Source organism: Botryllus schlosseri, chromosome 6 (genome assembly GCF_051294905.1).
Source record: "Botryllus schlosseri isolate E-star chromosome 6, Bs_hap1, whole genome shotgun sequence".
NCBI lineage: Eukaryota > Metazoa > Chordata > Ascidiacea > Stolidobranchia > Styelidae > Botryllus > Botryllus schlosseri.
In genome coordinates, this window is record NC_137241.1 from 1,156,769 (window position 1) to 1,175,000 (window position 18,232).

The 18,232-nt window shown below is 40.4% G+C and overlaps 1 protein-coding gene across 3 annotated transcripts; it reads left to right on the top strand.

Annotated features, from left to right (window-relative positions):
* Positions 1-439: 439 nt before the first annotated feature.
* Positions 440-5,395, top strand: LOC145440718 (uncharacterized). 3 transcript variants are annotated; one of them, XM_080318451.1, is made up of 4 exons: positions 440-817; positions 1,706-1,844; positions 2,626-2,777; positions 4,969-5,395. In XM_080318451.1, exons 1-3 carry the CDS (start codon positions 742-744, stop codon positions 2,723-2,725), a joined length of 315 nt encoding a protein of 104 aa, XP_080174577.1. In that variant the 5' UTR covers positions 440-741; the 3' UTR covers positions 2,726-2,777; positions 4,969-5,395. The 3 variants fall into 3 exon arrangements, with proteins under 3 accessions (XP_080174577.1, XP_080174576.1, XP_080174575.1); XM_080318450.1 differs by lacking the exon at positions 4,969-5,395 and adding an exon at positions 4,382-4,945 and having other exon boundaries at positions 2,626-2,880; XM_080318449.1 differs by having other exon boundaries at positions 442-817; positions 4,952-5,395.
* The last annotated feature ends 12,837 nt before the right edge of the window (positions 5,396-18,232 follow it).

The following is an 18,232-nucleotide window of genomic DNA, read 5'->3' on the forward strand; positions in this document are numbered from 1 at the left end:
CCGATTGAAAAACTAATGAAAAGTGTTGGGAAGTGTATGATCAAGATCGAATGAATATTGTTACAACTGGCATTTGAGTACGAAGCGGATGTTGTAATGAGAGACGATAATTAGTCGTTTCGACGTCCTCCTATACATTTATTATATCGCATTTTCACTTGTATATCTTAATGTACATTTGTGTGTTTTGTAAGGATGAAAATAATAGAAGTGCACATTATGATTGCGAACTTTTACGAGTAAATTCAACTGCATGGCCAGGATTTGATATATGATTGATTTGAAATCTCAGCTGAAACATCGCCGCAGGCAGTCTTATTGCGCATCGAATATAATCTATTACGAATGCGTCACGATTCCGTGTTCGAGAATTCCCCTTGCATACAACGCTTTTCTCGACGCATGGACGGTATATAAGGTATATAATCATGTCACGCTGAAAATGCGATGCTTACACCGAGTTGCAGTTGATAGAACATGCTATTTTACACGACAAACTCTCAGAAACTTGAGTGTAATACTTCTTATACTGGGTCACGATTGAGTTGGAGTAATGCGATATATTGTCATAGGTCGAGTAAAACTTATTCAGACGACAGTTGGAAACGTTGTGAGTGTCCCATCTCATATATCATCTCTTTTTTCTGGAAGTTTAAATCATGCATTTCCGAGGTACGAATAGTCAAATAAATCAATTACCCATTGCAGAATAGTACTGTTCATATAGCTCATCCGTGAAACATGGGAAATCTACGAATTAAATCAAGCACGATAGCGGTAACACTGATGCTCTTCCTCATCGCAAGCTACGTGTCAGGTAAGGTTATCGCATTCATACTTCAATGGCATTTTATGATAACAATCACCTCTGGAAAACATTCAGGTTTGGTTAACTCGATTTTAAAGTGACCTTTCACAAATATTCCGTCTAATTCACAGCTGTAGTATTGTTGCGTTTCTCAAAGAATCATCGGAGCCTAAAAGAATTTAGCATCACTTCATCAAAGTATATGATGCGGTTATATCAGGCGTAGTTTACTCTGCTACTGCGCAGTAAGATGAGATCGTATCCTAGAACCAAGACAAGAACGTTGCATTTTTGTCACTGATGTTTTCGCGGCGTAGGACACCGACTCGTGATATTCATACACACGAGCTATGCATTCCTCGTATACATACCATGAGTGTATGACCTGTACGGCTTTTCAAGTATTGCAGCACCTTTCCATGCCATCCCGACGCCAAGTAGTAATCCATGGATACCAGTCTTACTAATTAGCAGGTCGTTGATCAGACCCGTTCGGGGATCGGAACCACGACCTACCGACCAAGAACCCGGACGGTCCACCAGTGCGCTATCTTCTCGGCTCTATCCTGGATAACACGCGGATGTCACGGAAACGAGCTAATTCATTATTACAAACTCAAATTGTGTGATATTTGAGCAGAATTCTCGAAAATAACTCGAATTTTAGACGACCTCATGTTCATCTGAGTTGTCTGTTAAAACCCATTCATTGCTATCACCTCAATGCAGCCAATTATAGGAATAGGAGTTTGTTGTAGTTCAAAGAATACAGCAAACCTTCCGGGTGTAGATTGTATGCATGTTCTTTTGCGGACACGAACCTCTGAATTACCAAAGTTACCATTCCGAGCATGAAAGTTCGCACAATTCCTAATGTGTTGTATCTATACAATTCAGATGTCTCTGGAAAAGGAGGCCGGGGAGGAGGCTCCCGAGGAGGAAGCTCCCGAGGAGGTGGCCGAGGAGGCTTCGGATATCGAGGTGCAGCTGCTGGAGGTGGAGATTCGTCCACTGGCGGGACAGGGTCTGAAATAGAGTATGGACACACAATCTTTCCCATACCCTTTTTATTGCGTTACTATATCTAGCTTTTCTGTGTGTATGTGTATTTCCGTGTTTCTCTGCGTATGTGCCTGAGACACTCATACAAACTACTCGTCTGGTTAGTTGACGGTTAACTAACTACTTGGTTTTGAGTATAGTTCTAGTTCAAGTTGTAGTTGCGCATTCGAAAAAAGGTTAGTTGCCGAACAACTAGAAAAACACGCGTCGCAGTTTGGCGTGAATCGTGACACTGGTGTTCTGTTGCGTGATGTTGTTGCTAGCTCAGAGTCGACACTCCTATCAGTAGCGAAACCCTAGGTTCGATTTTTGAGTCGTAACTCCGCGCACTTTTATGTCGTACTGAAGGCCATGTGGCCTATCCGATTCCGATAAATGAACTATTAATATGTTGCTTCGGAATTGAATATAGTTAGTTAGTTGGATTATAGTTAACTAAGGGGTTAGCTATGTAGTTTAGTTCTAATTCTACTTCAAGTTCTATTTGCGAGTTTTGAAAAGTGAGACGTTGTTGCGCTAGTTCTAGTTGAGCATTTTGAAGATCCCGCTGTTTGTCTGCTGTTCGTGTGTATGTGGGTAGGTCTGGGTGCGTGTTTCTTAGTGTTTGTATGTGTGTGTGTGTGTGTGTGTGTGTGTGTGTGTTAGCAATAGAGAGAGAGAGAGAGAGAGAGAGAGAGAGACTTAATCGCGAAATGGTTGTTGACACTGGATTACACTTTTTGTCGGTACAATATTTGACATCGGCTACATTTCAGCGTCGGCTGGATTGTAGTGGGACTGGTAATGGGACTTATCTTATTGGTTTTCGTCGTTGTTTGGTGCCGAATGTGCTACCTAAGTCTACGTGCCAGGTGAACAGAGCCGAACAAAACTTTGACGTTTCGCCCAACACCTGGCAACGAATACGGTGAGATGAATGCTTTTAATTCAAGCGTGTGCAATTACACGATTATTAAAAACCACTGCCCTTGGCCACGTACAACAGGCATAAAATGATACCTAATCGCGTAGTTTTGTAGGTCTGGTTCAATGTTCCCTCTAATTTTTCACGAGTCTGCGCAAACACGTTAACTCACTGTGCAGGCACTTGGACAATAGTGCGCAACCAGCCCCCCACATAAGCCTATCGGCCTTTCCACCTTTGGCCGATACTTATCATCTACATCGGGGGCCGGTTGGGTGATTGCCTCGCCTGAACGCGCGAAGCGCGAAAATTTTATATGATTCATGATTGAATCAGTCAATATGATCGGGAATTGCATAAATGCATATATCTATTGATATCCATTTTATCCTCTCTCTGCTCACATAATCAGATTTACCGGTAAAGCTGATCGAGTGAGCTGTGTTAAAAAAGGTAGGTCCTCTAAATATTAATTAAACATCTTCGCGCGCACCCGCTGGTATAATGACTTCGTTACATGATGTTATTTCGTGACGTCCTATCGGCTAGGTCAAATGAAATTGAAATCGCTCAAACGTACTAAATTAAAACACGAACACGATTTAAAATTGGTATTTCTCTACTGGCAAATAATGTTCCCTCGATATGGCATTTGTCTTGTTGTGGGACTCGGATCGCCAGCACATGAACATTCAGCGCCAGCCATTTACGCGCCTATGGACAATTAAACTTATATGTATATGTATCGAAGTTTTCGGTCAGCATATAGGGCAGTCCTTTTCGGCCAAGGTTTTCTCGCTATGCTGATCGTTTTGGCGCACTTCTCGGAGTCACATGTCACATAGCCTATAACTTCATATGTCTTGGTGCGTCGTGGCAAGGTAGGCCTAATGACCGACGCCCAAGTGCCCATTTCTCGAAATCACGCGTATTTGTTGTTGTGGGAAGGGAAGGGTGCCCAATAATTAGGATATTTGACAAAATTAATTCGCGCGCGGCGCGAAAAATATTTTGAAAAATTCCCAAAAAATACACCATGATTTATGTTAATTCACAAAATAATTTTGGGATCCCTTCGATCTCGGCCCCCTAATTGAGGGTTTTGGTGCGGCGGTTACGGTCCTGAGGAAATCTTACGCAATGTTCATGACACGCGGAGAAGACTATGCGCAAGTTTCTCGCAGATTAACTTCGAGAGCCCGTTGTTATTTATAACTTTGTTAAACCATGTTAGTTCGCCATTCCCAGAAAATAATGCGCTATTGAAATGATATCAGTATCGCTCACGCGTACGAGACCATACTAAAAGAAAAGATTTTTCGATAGGCGCTCGTGATTGCAAAGTCTCATTTCTTCGCGGAGCGCAATATTTACCTTTGCGGGCCGCACTTGTTCCTCGGTGTAAGACTTCAGCGATAACACTATTTGCCTCTGGCAATGTTCCTTCTAATTTTTCACGAGTTTGCGCGCCTGCGTGGTCCCATGGACAACAGTGCTCAACGACTTGAAAATAAAACATCACTTCGGATTTTTTGTGCGCAACTTAGATTTTCTCTGCGCAGAGACCGCTTCGACACTGCGCATTTGCGCACGTGCGCAGCTTAGAGAGAACATTGGTCTGGTTGTCAACTTTTCAATGTTGATATGGTAAATAAGAACGCGTTTGAACATAAACCTTCCTCATCTGGTATGAGCTATGAGCTCACACTAATCTACAATGGTAATGGAATGGGGATGACACCTCAACTGATTGAATCTGCATGGCTATTGACACACGTAAATCAGGGGTTCCCAAGCTGTGGAAAATGGCTCCCTCGCTCTTTCCCCGACCAAACCAGCGAATAAGACTTCGTTAGAACAGAAATAACAGCAACCATCACAATAATTGTATTTGTCATAACTAAATAATGTACTATCTTGTTTATTGTGCGTTTATTTTCTATTATTACTACTGGTTGGTTACTGTATAAACCAGTATCTTAATTGAAATAAATGTTCTTCATTTTTCAAGAAACTGAAAGCAATAGGGGTGTTTGATTTCTCAACATTTTCAAGGGGGGTCAAAAGTCAAAGATTGGGAAAACTGATCTGAATAGTGTGGTCATATGATCATATCGAAGTTCGCCGTATCATACAAATGTCCAGCATGAACTCAAAGTACCAATGATTATTTTCAGCTACGGTGAATTTCCAGAAGTTTCCTATCAACTGTCATCCGCCAGCATATCAACTCAAGGCTACGTTACTGAAGAAAAACGCCTGGAGAACAAACACATCGCAGAAGGCATCATAAAACCCCATTATCAGCTATCTGCATTTTGAGAAATTATTGCTCGTTGAAGACATTCCTGATGATATCCGACATCTTAGGTGCTTTTGTCTGCATTGGAAACTCACATTTATAACATGCAGACGTATCATTTATATTTTCGGAAGCTATCGATGTGAAAAGAAATGTCTGCCTTGCATCTACAAGCGAAAACACGGAAAATACCACAATTGTGCTATTTCAACATTGCTTAGCGTCAATAAAGAATACATTATATTGTTAATATTGTCATAGCATATTGGCATTTACATTTTAATAATATATTCATTGCAGAAATATATTAAAACCCGAATCTTTTCGAGCTGACACTCTTCAAGGGCAATCGTCAGCAAATGGAGAATTTCAAAAACATGCATCTAGCTACATAGCATCCAGCCAATTATGACGTCATAGAAACAAAGCATTTGACTGAGAATGTAACTTGTGCTAAAAAACTATCGCTAAGAAAAATTCTATATATTAGGTTGAGGCCGCACTAATTTCCAGCATCTGTCTGCACTGGAATCCACTTATAATAAAATCCCCCGACCGCGCTTGTGTCAGCAAAAGGAATATTTAGTCAATCTGAATATTGGCCACTAGCTGCGCTGGCGGTTTGCCTGTATTTCATGTTGTTTGTTTCTATGACGTCATAATTGGTTATATGCAATTTAGCTAGATACATGTTTTTGAAATTCTCCATTTGCTGACGATTGCCCTTGAAGAGTGTCAGCTCGAAAAGCTTCGGGTTTTAAAATATTTTGGGGTACAGAACTTTAATATACATTTTAATAATATATTCATTGCAGAAATATATTAAAATGTATATTAAAGTTCTGTACCCCAAAGAGTCTCTTCATATTAGAATTATAGGGGTGTAATACTCCATTTGGCCTATGAGACGAGCCCCTACTGTAATATATTATCAAATGTGGCATTCGATAATTATATAGTCTCCGATAATTACCTCAATATCTCAACAAAATAAGCTCTAACTTACTCTTAGCAGGAGCGAACCTCGGAAACTCTGAGAATATTCCGTTTGTGCTGCGTTGAAATTCGATTATTTTATAGCTGAATTTGTTTCTGTTATACCGTAACTGTGCCCTTTAAATATGCATACAATGTTTATATGCCGTTCGATAGTTTTTATACTTGTCATTTATTTATTTGTCACAACGACAAAATTCTTTCTGTATTTCGAATCTGATCAACAGCAATTATTGAAGTTTGTTTCTGATGAGAGTCAGTCAAAGATTTGATTGGAATAAATTTTGCAATATGACCGTATTTTACGTTATGGAAGTTTTGTACCTTTAGAAGCCTAATTACTTCACATCGTCGGCCATACTGATTAAACTCACGGGTCAAAAAACTTACACTTTTCAAAAGACATGCGATTTCAGATCGACGTAGGTCTCTACTGAGACGCAGGGTCAGGCTTGGCTCCCATTACTATCTTGCTATCGTGATACTTCTCAAGGTGACTATAGTAATTAAAATCTATTCTATCTGCTGTTTGGCATTTGTCCCTTTTTGATAGATGTCCCACATTTCGTTTCTTATATATATTATTCCCGTTTGAAGTCATATCATCCAATATCATGAGACTTCAAAATAACAACAGGATTACAGATAAATAGCCAATGATTCCACCACCTTTCATACCCGACTGGAGCAGCGGTTCTTTGCCGGTGTTCCCGGGAACCTGCGTGAAGGTATGAGGGGGTGCAAAGTCGCCTGAGAGGAATTATGTTTTTGATATCAGTATGAGTTCAATTTGTGCTGAAACTTAGATTATGATTATAAATATTAATATCGCGACGTAGGGGAGATGTGGTACCGATGGATCGAAAAACAGACTTGGTGCTCTACATCCAAGCAGTTTTCCACTGGACTTACGATCTTTTGTTTTTCCAACACTTGGGCCCTAGTGCTACTTAATCCACCATACCGCGAGGATCCCTGCTATATCAATGAATATTAAGAAGCGTTCAAAGTTGGCTACTCAAATGTGCATCCGGTCACACCCCGGTGGGACCCTCGACTCACATACATGGGACCGATGGAGCAAAATTTTTCTTTCATATTTCTGTTCGCACAATATAAAACGTTTAGGCCTACAAAGCACTGCATTCGCTTACATTTTCTAGCGTCTTCATTGTATTTGACAATACCCTTTCTCGGGTATAATTTAGCATAGTATTATGCTGTCGAACTTTTTTTTAAATGGAAAGAACTGCATGTCGATTTCTTTTGTTCGACAAAAGAATGAATGAATAAACAAGGCTTCATGAGAAGCTTACAGTATGCTTAGGAACGCTATACCAGAATGAAAATAGAACTTCAACAACGAAATGATGTTGGCTAACAAGGCCAACAAGTTCTGAATTCAAAGTTTGTTTGGAAGCAAGAGTGCTCCTTCCTCTTTCCAGCTCTGCCGCGCTATATTCCATAGCGAGCAAGATTTATACTAAATTTGTAAACATTGCATAACCGTTTGCTTTTATCAAATAGGGTTGGAGATGGCAGGACCGAAATTACATCCATCTCAGATATGGATGCCTCATCGGGTTCATCTGGGAACAGGAACGCATCCTTGATAGTACGAGATCGCCTCATGAAGCTGACTTCAAAATCCCCATCAGCATCTGGGCCCCCTGTGATTTTTCCAAGAAAATTTTTGTGGCCTTTAACCAGGGATATATAGAACTCCGGGATGGCTGACTCCGTCGATTGCGTCATCGCGGTCATACACAAGTAGGGTCATTTTCGCGCACTCACTGCAGATAGGATTGCTGACAGCTCTTTGTCTGTGCATGACTTGGAGAAACGGAATTGCCTTTCTAGTTTGTGATTGGTGGTAGATGATATCAATATATAAACGTTTATAAAGCTAGAGGACTCATGTGATGTTCAGGTAGTTGATCATTTTAGCAGTATTGGTTATGTAGCTTCAGCTGCAGGTTATTATCGGCACTACCGGTATCGGTATGCCTGTACGATATATCGCTGGTATTCGGAATATCTCCGCGTATCGAGTATGTTTTGCTACAGTGATAAGCGTAAGTGCATATCAGGATGTAGCAGAATGTTTAGAATTACATTTCAGGATGATTTTAGTATTGATTACGTTGTGCTTTTAATGACTGATCTGATCTGATGCTATAGAATTGCATAATAAGCCCAAGTCCTAGGCTGCACAGTGTACAGTACAGTAACTGCCGCCAGTTTAGAGTGCCTTCGTCTGTCAGGATTTTATGTAATAGGTTACTTGATAATTATAGTTCATCCATGCTACGTTCCTAATTGTAGAACATGATGGAGAACAAAGGAAAGGAAAGGAGTATCGAACGAGCCTAATGATTCTATACCTACCCGTGGTTTCCTAGAAGACAGTTATATAGTTTAATAGGGTGAAATGACCAAGAACTGCAGCCTCTAAGTACCAGTATGCAAGTTGCATTTCAGTCAAACAGTCAGGATGAATTTTAGACTTTTACGCAAAATACAAACCCTTGGAGTATGGTAGTGGTTAAGTGGTACAATACAATACACGGTAGTCAGAAGTTTTCATAATTGTATAACAGTCCAGGCACCATTTAAATTCAATCTGTCTTTACAGATACCGATAGGCTACTAGTGATGCATGAATATGTTTGTTAATGACTGGCAATCAAATGCCACTATACTGGAAAGATACCTCCGTTGCAGGGAACTGTAAAATATAGCCAAGTCATTTGCTGGCCACTGAAACTTTTGAAGATACAAGACAGAGACAGGACTATTCATCACATCAATCGACTTGATGTTGACCACTCTCTCATGATGGATAAGTTAACTCTATCGTCAGGATGTGGCAATGGGGAAATGCTGTATAGGCCTATGTGGCAAAGGAAGATTGAACTCTTGAAACTGCATCACAGTTAAAAAGGTTTCGTCAAATCCTTGCGACACAGCCAGGACCTCTGCTCAGCATGCATGGGTAAGTTCGTCTGATTCTGGTGAGCTATATCAAATCAAGGATTGAAATCCATTTAAATATATTGTCGTGTGTGTGTGTGTGTTGAGCGAATCAACTGCTTATGGCTTGAGGTACTACGCTATAGAAAAGATCATCCTGCCATTTTATCAACTGTGCATTTTGTCGACATTGTACTCTATAGTTGGAATATTATGGCAGTTAAATCAGCGGTTGTCACTTCTCAACCTTTTTGTTCTTGCACACCTTGCAACCTAAATTGCATATAGGACAAATGTATGGAACTAAAAACTAAATATTGGAAACAACATTGAATACCTTTTGATATTTTATGTGGTGCTGATAAAGTTTCTGCAAGGGTTCTGCCACCAACTTCAGCTTGACTGTTTGATTGCTTTTGAAAGAAATACCAGCAGCTCATCAGTTTCCCACCCCCTGTATTGCACTGCTATACTATACTATAGTAAAGATCATTCTGCCATTTTGTCAACTTTGCAGTGTGCATTTTGTCGACATTATAATTAATAGCTGGAATATTATGGCGGTTAAATCAGTGGTTGTCACTTCTCAACTTTTTTTTATCTTGCACGTACCTTGCAACCTAAATTGCATATAGGACAAATGTATGCAACTAAAAACTAAATATTGGAAACAACATTTAATACCTTTTGATATTATAGGTGGTGCTAATGAATTTCTGCAAGGGTTCTGCCACTAACGTCAGTTTGACTGTTTGATTGCTTTTGAAAGAAATACCAGCAGCTTATCAGTTTTCTAGCACAGCTCTATTCCACTGCTAAAGATCGCTAAATTGTACCGTCCAAATTTAAAGAACTTTTTTTAATAGTCTTATAGCTTTCACATATAACTGTTGCTGAAAGAGGTGTAGGATATTTCGTTCCGTACACTTGCATCATTGTGACGTACGTCAAGACCAAAGTAAACTATGAGCTCTGTATTACGACACCATGCAGAAAAACCCGATTCAATCTGAACTTTGATGTTTCATTCTCTAATGGACAAGCATCCAGCTTCATGCATTTGGAATTGAGATATAAAAATCTAACATATTTGGCGGTTTAACACCACTGGGTTGAATCCCCAGATCAAGCTATTCGTAAAGATTGGGTTTATGATTGATTTGTATCTCTAAATTGTTAATTTTTGTTGCAGATTCATGAAACGAAATGCGACGTTCCATTCTGTACAGCACATCATCAGTGGATATGCTGCTATACAATACTTGCATTACCATCTTCAAATATTGGCTTCAATCTGGAAATTTGGGTCTTGTGTCTCAGCAGCGACGCTTTTAATATCTACTCAGTCCATTGAATCAGTTATCATGTCCGAAAATCTTCTGGAGAGAGCGAGAGATATGATATTCTTTTTCGCCTGCACCATCGTGATGCTTTGACAGCGGAGATGCTATACGACCGTAAGGTAACCCAGTCTGCACCCCCGTTTTTTCTCCTCCATGCTATCCGTGGATGCTGAGCGCCTAGCAGGATAGCCGCGGATACCAGTTTTCGAGTCTTTGGTCTGATCCGGCCGGGAATCGAACCCACGACCTACCGATCGAGAAGCCGGACGCATCACCATTACACATAATTTCCAATACTTGCGAATTAGTATCGAACCCTTCAGAAGCTTGATTCGGGATGTACTGCTACTGCACAGCCAATGACGATAAAGCTCAGGAATGTCTATCGACGAAAAAGTGGAGAAAATTGGGCGTGTTGTAGTATTCAAAAGAGCCTTTACAATTCAAAAAGTCTCAGCATCATATAGTTACTCTTTCCTGTTTGACTTATATTACTTCTCCCAAATACTTTTCAAAATTATCACCCACACTGAAAAAGTTTGGAAAACAATGTGTTGAACGTTTAGAAAATACTGATTTTCTTCGTTATCCACCTTTATATGTATTACCTGTCGGTAAATTTAGGTTAATTTGAAGTATTTTCTGTATTCATGATTTACTGAATGAAATTGCTGATGTTCAACGTTGTCTGAGTTTGCTTAGCATAAAGGTTGAGGTATGGGAAGACCCATGTTTTCTAGAATGTCTTGCTTGCTCACCAGGAAGGCGGCGAAAGGTCAAGGAATCCGATTGTATAAACACCTACATCGCTAACTTGCGAAAGAAAGTGAAGATTTCGAGGTAGATTGCAGGTTGGTATATAGCCCTACTTATGTATAGGCCAAAAAGAAGTCAGCCATCCCGGAGTTCTATATATCCCTGCCTTTAACTTCAGAAAAGACTTTGACAATAACAAAGTCCCCGTCGACTGCTTGTTTGCTTCCTTTTGTTTCGCCAGGTTCGGCATGAAGCATTGATTTTCTTTGTTTCGACTGAGTTACGGTTGGCAGTTTTTTTCTGCTCGACCTGTCACATAAGGCGGAAAGTGTTGATTTTCTTTGTTTAGACTGAGCTATGACCGGCTGTGTCTTAGTGCGCAGCTTGTCACATGAGACAGGAAGCATAGATTTGCGACGTTTAGGTTGAGCTTTGGTATTTTGACTTCTCTCTAAGATCTCTTTCTCTGGCGTATCGGTTATGATAGCAGATTTGCGCCTTTTCCTATTTGAAGGCCTCCTCACAGTATTAGTCTTGGGATAGGGTGAAACATGCTGTAGCACTGTACTTATGTCAGATGATATTTGACTCAAATCGGAGCATGCTGGACTTGATGCAGAGATTGGGCTGCCAAAGCTGAATGAAGATGAGGGTTCGTCTGATTCACCATGATCCAAGTTTACCAGTGAATTCAGATTCAACGGACTTGCTACTCCGACATTTTCTTGGCGTATCGATATCGGCTCGATACCCGTCCCGGATTCTATGTCACAGTCAGTGGAAATGGGCCTGTCTGTAACACTTGCAGGCAGAAATGAGTCATCACTAAAGATGCATGGATTGTAGGGGTGTATACCACTTGACTTGAAGGAAGAAGTAATGTTTTCCATTGTGAATGATTTTACAAATGCTTGTCCTGAGAGCTCAGCAACATCATATATCTTCAGGCTCTTAACGGGATTAGTTGTCATCCAGGAGTCACAAATTGATGAATAGTAGTTTTTAAATGGCCCATACACTCCTATATCAAGAGGCTGTAATCTGTGGCTGCAATGCGGCGGAAATGTAAGAATCCTCAATCCATGTTTTCTTGCCATTTCTATAGCAGGGATCGAAAGATGGCTAATATGGTTATCCATTAGCAATAGCCCCGGGTTGCTTTTACTCACGTTCATGAAACTTATGAAATGAGCAAGAGCCTCAGGAAAAAGATCGCAGGTCATCCAGCCAGAAGGATTTGCCAAACCCAAACTGCCTGATGGTGCACCCCTCAACATGTGATCCTGGAAATGTCTTCGTGGAAATATGTAGACTGGTGGAGTAGAATTACCAATTGCATTTATGCAGCAGCACATAGTGACAGTCACTCCCCTTTCCGCCGAAGATATCCTACCGATTTGCTTTGTACCTTTATGCGACAATATTTTAGCCGGCTTGACAACTGTTAAAATACCGGTTTCATCCAAATTCCATATATTCTGTCCACAGATTGGAGTACCGCGTTGCAAAACCTCCTTCAGAGTCTCAAAATATTTAGACACAACTGGACGATTAAATCCAATAGATCTTCCGATACTGGTCGACTCAGGACTGCGAAGCGCAAGGGTTCCAGTTCTTTTACGGAATCCTTTTAACCAATCTTCCCCAGCAGCCTCATTGTCTTGCCAGTTTCTTGGTACATCTTTGTTCATGGTAGCGAACTTATAAGCAAGTTTTCGTGCTTGAACTTTTGCTAAGCCGTAGAACATTTTTGATAACTGCAAAATGTGACGCTCTAATGCAACCTCCTCATCTTTTGTGAAGACCTGCAAATAACAAATGAAATCTTAAACCAATTCACGAAGTTGCAGATTTGATAATTTGCTGATACTCAGGACTAATTATCAAAACCTTTTATAACTGTTTATGACCTTTCGACAAATTTATTGCTACCCTCATTATCAATATGCTGAATCAACTACATTTGTATACCTGTGTTGTTACGTGAGAAAGCTTTTGCACTTTTTCTTGTCCGACCTCTCTTTTTTTTCTCATGTACCTCGCCAAAGTAGCGAATGGAATATTGAAATGCTCCGATGCTTTTCTCAAACTCATGCCTTTCTCATATACTTTTCGTAAGGCGTCATTCAAGTCCTCTTCAGAAAATGAAGCTCTCTTAGTTTTATATTTTTTGAAAGTTGGCATGATCTAGAGACTCAAGAATAGACTCTGTACTGACAAAAAACATTATTCAGTTTTCTATGAGGATATCTAAGCATCTTTTCTGCCATGATAGAAACTGTAGCTCATGTTATAAAAGTCTATATAACCATGATGTTTTTAGGGCGCTGTATCATCGGTACCCTAACACAAAAATTTCTGAATTCAGTAAAATTCTTCACATTTATTGATCCAATGTTACTGGAAGTTCTCGCTAAAATGGAACCTTATATATGACCTTTAATTTGCTACAAAAGTCGTGGCTGGCCCCTTCATCATATTGCAATGAAATGAAAAATTCTCCCCGTAACTAAATTTACTTTTGACCCCCAAAAACATAAAACAGCCGATAAATCTACAAGACGTTACCTAATCCTGTCCAAAACGTGGCTCGAGAAAGTTCTCCTTAATACGGATCGCTGATCAAACTAACATAGCGTAACGACAACATGATCATAGAAAACTATCGCTGTATTTTCGGACCCAGTGATCCATCGGTACCACATCTCCCCTACCACCCATGCGCCGATGCTAGAGTTGGACTGATACCGGACCTTATTCACCGATCAGAAGATGTCTCCGAATTAAGAGTAACTGGTGAATGCGAGTATAGCTGTTAGCTGACCCTGTTAATGTCAGTCTGTCAAGCATCTGTTCAGAATGCGTAGAAAGGCACAGCGCTATGGAGAAAGAAGATATTTCCTTATAAGGAAATGCCATGCGTCGGCTATAATATGCATTCGGAATCTAAGAAACAAGGATTTAAATCGATGTGGCTTATACATCGACGAAGCAGCCACTCCGGGAATGCTCAATTAGGACACATTTTGTCGAATGGCAGTTTTGGGAATTGTATTTTATGGCAGTCCAATAGAACTCAATGAATTATTCTCTTACCGTACACCTGCGACCCAAAAACAAGAAATACTGACTGTCGCGTGAAGTAGTGCCAATTGAAGGGCGTGCGGCCCGTACCATGGGTTTTATATTTAGGTTATGGTGAAGTACCTTTGAGTTAAGCTCAAGTCGGTCAATGGATGTGATTAGACACCAAAATCGTTGAAATGTCTATGTGATATATCCACATGATCATTTTTGACAAATTATTCAACTTAACATTATTTTGCCATTCGCGCGATTTAAGTTGAACTCCAGATCATGATTATATGTAGGGATGGTTCGTGTGACCGCTAACATTTTTGAAAGGTACTACATATGAACGCGAACGTTAACCTATGACGTCACGTGATGTCAAATTCCTATAATTCAACCATACATTTCTGTAAGGTTATTTGTTAATGGACACGATAACTGGCGACGACTTCGGGTATATTATGCCGCAATGCTAAAGTACATGTTGATTTTCAAACGTCGCCTAATGAATTACCGGCATCAATCAAATGCCATAATAATTTCACAAAATCGCTTTGCCAACAATCTCGACAAGGACTCGGCTAGACTGGACAGACGTGTTGAAACACCGGTTTCTGTACTTGCGCCAGATATCGTCTCAAAAGCAAGTTATACAGTAGCCAACACGCCAATCGGACGGACTTGGCTTTTATGATACAATAAGAATATCAAATCAAAATAGAACCCGTATATGCCTGATGGATTCGTTACATTAGATATCGACGCATTCTTCATATAAATTTGTTGATGTAAAACACTGATTGGTTGATTATAAGCACAATTCTCTCACTTCCTACCTACAGTGTGTTTCGTTCTTGCTTTTAACGTAAGATCTTGGTAGCTTTCACACTACCAAGATATCAAGATCTTACGTTTATATGTATTGTCTGCTATCGGCGCAACAAAGTATTCGTTCTTGCTATTGTGTGATTGCAGGCAAAACTCACTGCAAAGAGTTAGCGAATATTCACAAACTGCAAGCTAAATATCCCGGGCAAACTTTCGAGCAAATAATTTGTGAAATTGGCGTGTAGTCCTGAATTCTTTTTCTTGCTAGGATTTCAACCAAATGCGCTGTAAGGACGTGAATAATTGTATCACGTGAAAACGGTTCACAGAGCAGAACCTGCCAAGGTTTGTTTGTGAACGCGTACCGCCAAATCCCAGAGGTGCACACACAGAACGCGGATATATACCTCACGTTCACACCATCCCTAGTCGTATGCATACTCCGAATTTCATATTTGAGAAGTATCTTAACGCTCAGAAGTTTTAACCTTCTGAGCTATCAAACTATGCGTTGCTATTACAGACATTTTGGTTGCTCTTTTCAGTGTTTTATTGATATGACGATGACGGGGCGCAACATTTTTCACTATCAAGAGGGCGTGTCTACTAGGGATGGTGTGAACCTCTAAAAGGTTCGGGTTCGTGTGAACGCGAACCTTTTTGAAAGGTTCTGTGTGAACACGAACGTGAACCTCGTGACGTCACGGGACGTCATATGGCTAATTCCAACCTAGCGATACCTAGCGATACCTAGCGACGACTCGGGCAACATTGCGTCATAATGCGGAAATACATATCGACGTTTTAAACGTCGCCAAATGTATCAACTGGGGCAATCAAATGATATAATAATCTCATAAAATCAATATCTTCCGTCGCTTTGCCAACAATTTTGACGAGGACTTACCAGGGAATATAAGGGAAGCAAGGGACGTAGTTTATTTTTGTCCTTGATGTTTTTGCGGCATATACACCGACTCATGATACATACACACGATCTGCTTATATGCGTACCGTGAGTACATGATGTGCATATGCCGTCGGGCAAGGAAGATGCAGATATAGCCTTGTAGCAGTTTTGGGATGACTCGAGTCATGACTTGACTCAAGTCAGACTCGAGTCACCTTTTTCGTATGACAGGTCGGAAAATCTATTCGACGTCTGAGTATTGCTACATTGATATTGAGCAGAGCGTGAAACGGGTTTCTATACTTGCCACCGATATTACCCCATTAACAAGTTATACAGCAGTAGCCAACACCTCAATCGCACCGATTTGGTTTTAATGATCCAGTAAACATATGAAGTCAAGATTGACCCCATACGCCTGCTAGATTGATTAGTTGAATAAGCATCATTCGCTGACCACGTAGCATATTTCGATCGTGATGTTTTGTGATTGTGGGTCAAGCTCGCAGCAGAGAGTCAATAAATATTTACAAACGGAAAGTTGGATATTTCGAGCAAACTGTTGCAACAAACCAAGTAAAACTTATAAGATTGTCAAGGTACATGCTCGTTTAGTGTTGATTTTTTTTATGCCTATAGCGCCATGTATAGAGTGGCCTGCAGTTGAAATGCAATAAATTTGAACCAACGATGTTGTAATGAAGTGAAAATTGTAATATATGAAAAAGGTTCACAGTGCAGAACCTACCAAGGTTCTGTTGTGAACGCGAACCTCTAAATTTCCGAGGTTCACACACAGAACGCGAACGTGAACCTCACGTTCACACCATCCCTAGTGTCTACAAAAGTTTCGGCGCCACTGGTTTAGACCATACCATACAAACGGCTATCAAAATATATGACTGGAACCTGTCTGATTTGTGAAGTATGTAAATAACTTTTCTGCGGATGTTGTTGTTGTTGTTGTTGTTTAGTAAACAAAAAGATATATGCTGATCAGCTGTTAGTATTTTAAACCACGGTCAATAATGCATTTAAAAATTTCATTCCAAAAAAATAAATTATCGGCACAGTGACAAATGATAATGAAGGCTCAAAAATCGTATGATGTTTAGTAGAGACGATCGTAAGACAAAAATTAACAAGCAATTTGGCAGATTTGGGAATGAAGAATCAGCGACGAAAATCATATTATGGGCGATAGTGTGAAAAATGTCCAATACGATTATAGGATATCGACAAACACAATAAAGTAAAGATTCAACAGTACCAATCCTAAACGATGATCATCGTGACGACAGTGACCAGAGTGCAGAGAAAAATAACACTTTATTTCAAAGGATTACTTCGTGCAGGAGATACAATGATAAGAGACGGAATGAAAACTCGATAACCATCACCGCTACCGAACGTCCAATATTTTTTTAGCCTCACCTTATTGGGTGTTCACTGTTGATCCGGACTTCGTTCTTTGAAAGCAGTGACAGTTCCGGGGATAGAGATGAAGAGAGCTCTTCCGTCAGTCTTCCCGCTACCTCGTTTCCGCTAGGACTAGTGAAGTAGAATCCAAAATAATATGTTTCTGGAGAACTTTCGATAAAGTTTCATTAATTAATTCGTGGATGAGCTGAAAATCCGAGTTGCGAATGCCAACTATATAATACTCGAGCAATCTGAGATCATCAGGAATCTTGTCGACGATCCGGAATTTCTCGAAATCCTGATGTCTAACTTCAAGGCTACATGATGCCTTACCTTTTTGCTTCCCAGATGACTTCCTTCAGTAATGAATAACGGTTTAATATCCTGGTAGATGATGTTCCATAGGCAGATTTTGCAGACTTACAGCAGTTTCATATGCTGGTGGGGTATGGTCCAAAGGCATAGATTTACAAGGGTTTCATATACTGGTGTGGTGGGCAATGTTCCCTGTAAGCTGCGCACGTGCGCAAATGCGCAGTGCTGACACGGTATCTGCGCACAGAAAATCTAAGCTGCGCACAAAAAATCCGAAGTGATGACCTTTTTTTTTAGTCGTTACGCACTGTTGTCCAAGGGTCTGCGCAGTGAGTTGGTGAGTGTGCGCAGACTCCTCAAATATTAGAGGGAACATTGGTGGTGGGGTATGGTCCGTAGGCAGATGTCGCAGATTTACTGCGGTTTCATAACCTGGTAGAGGATGGTCCATAGGCAGACTAGGCCTATGCAGATTTACAGCAGTTTCATATGCTGAAGGAGAATGGTGAAGAGGCAGATTATGCGGATTTACAGTGGCTGC